Genomic DNA, 2,107 nt, shown 5'->3' on the forward strand with positions numbered 1-2,107 from the left:
GATGCTCCCTCTAGGCCACACACCCACATGCACTCCTCACCCTATATATATGAGACACCATCCGTACACCCGTGTGCGGCCATACACACGAGTACGACCGTACACAGCCACAAAATTACATATTACATTATAGAAAAATATATTTTCCTAGAAAAGCAAAGTATAAACCATATTTTTGACCCAACATTGCATTACACATAATTGATTCCATTTCATCTGTGATGGCTTCCTTCCACAAAGCAACATCTCTAGACGTCATGCCTTCAGTAAAGGTCTGAGGATCATCATCCAAGTTAATGGCAAATATGACCTATCTTTTAACTTTCGTTTGTGTTCCTTTGACCAAATAAGAATAGATATCATCTCTAAAAAATTTCTCTATTCTAGCCCTAGTACTTCTCCCTGGTTCCTCCAAAATAGGAGGAGGTAGGAGTATTTCTCGAGAAGTACTTGTAGGTTTGTATGACTATAGTTTTCATCATCCCTAGAAAACTTGTCCTCATATAATTCCACATCTCTGGATTCCACAAGAACACCTGATTCAAGATCTAATAATCGGTAAGCCTTGCTATTTTGAGCATATCCAATAAATATACTCTTATTAGCTCGTACTCCCAATTTGGTTCGCTTAGGATAGGGAGTCTGATAATAAGCAACACACCCCACACTTTAAAATAGTCTAGGATAAGCTTTCTACCATTCCACAACTCATAAAGGCTTGTACGAATCACACGACTAGTGATCCTATTATGAACATAACAAGCAATCAATAGTGCTTCCACCCACAGATTGTTTGGTTAACTTAATTGGTTTAACATACAGTTAACCATCTCACAATGGGTTCGGATCTTTCTTTTACCCAAACCATTCTATTGGGGAGTATATGGTTAAGTTATCTCTTGTTTGATTCCATTCTCTTCACAGAATGTGTCAAACTCTTGGTTGAAGTATTCTTCGCCTCTATCCGAGCAAAGAATTTTGATGTGTCTTTCAAGTTAATTTTCGACTTTGGTCTTATACATTTTAAATGTATCAAAAGTTTCATCTTTTGATCTCAGCAAATAAACATGTAGATATCGTCTGGAGTCGTCACAAAATGTGATGAAATATCTTTTCCTCCTCGAGTATGTATTCCATTTAATTCATATATATCATAATGAATCAACTCAAGTAATGATGTATTTCTCTTAACTGATGGAAATGGTTTCTTTGTAAACTTTGATTTTACACAATTGATTGCTTGTTATCAGGAAAATCCCTCTGAGGTTCCCACTTGACACCATATCCGTCACTTGATCGACTGCATGTGCAACCGATGCTGATTTTCGATCATTGCATTCTCTCACATAGTACCCAATCTCTCCATAAACGTGGCAAGGTCCGGCCCTTTTCGGATTTAAGTTAGGATTCTGATGACTTGGTTTCTTGAAGCTTTGTTTCTTGGTTTCCAAGTTCCTTTTTATTTGACCCCCAAACTTGGTATTATGACTACAACCCCCAACCAATACTTGGTGCACACTTGATTTGACTTTACCACGCTTGTCCCTGATGCGATTTTCCTCCTCAATGCGAAGGTGTTTCATTAGATCATCCATAGAATAGTCCTCAGATTTGTGCATCATTCTCTTAGAGAAGTCTTTCCATGAGGGTGGCAGTTTTGCGATGATTGCACCAACCTGAAAGTGTTCTGGTATCGAGATGTAGAGCACGTTCAGCTTGTTGACCATGACCTGGAGTTCATCCACTTGCTCCGTGATAGGTTTGTCATTAGCCATTTGAAGCTCTAGCTACTTTGCCACTAGGTACTTGTTGGTACCTTTCTCATGTGCCTTGTACATAAGTTCCAAAGCACTCCATAGCTATCTCATATCTTTGACCGGTGAGTAAAGATCATAGAGTCGATCAGATAGTGAGTTCTTGATGTGATCCACACACAGTTCCTCAGACTCTCTATGTAGATCCCATTGCTTTTCCAGATCAGAGATGATCATTGGATCCACATTTTTCCCCGCCTCGGGAATTGGATTAACAGGAATTAGGGCCAATTTTAGGTCTAAAACATAGGTGAGCTTCAGCACATGAAGCATGAACTTGAGCTTGTTAGCCC

The 2,107-nt window shown here is 39.2% G+C and overlaps 1 protein-coding gene across 1 annotated transcript; it reads right to left on the minus strand.

Annotated features, from left to right (window-relative positions):
- Nucleotides 1-1,187: 1,187 nt before the first annotated feature.
- On the minus strand, nt 1,188-1,775 carry LOC111907908 (uncharacterized). The gene has a single exon (XM_023903718.1). The coding sequence runs from the start codon at nt 1,773-1,775 to the stop codon at nt 1,188-1,190; it is 588 nt and encodes a 195-aa protein (XP_023759486.1).
- Between the last annotated feature and the right edge of the window lie 332 nt (nt 1,776-2,107).

This window comes from Lactuca sativa, chromosome 4 (genome assembly GCF_002870075.4).
Source record: "Lactuca sativa cultivar Salinas chromosome 4, Lsat_Salinas_v11, whole genome shotgun sequence".
Taxonomy (NCBI): Eukaryota; Viridiplantae; Streptophyta; class Magnoliopsida; order Asterales; family Asteraceae; genus Lactuca; species Lactuca sativa.

Coding starts and splice junctions, on each gene's coding strand:
- LOC111907908 (XM_023903718.1), bottom strand. CDS start 1,775: ATGGCTAATGACAAACCTATCACGGAGCAAGTGGATGAACTCCAGGTC.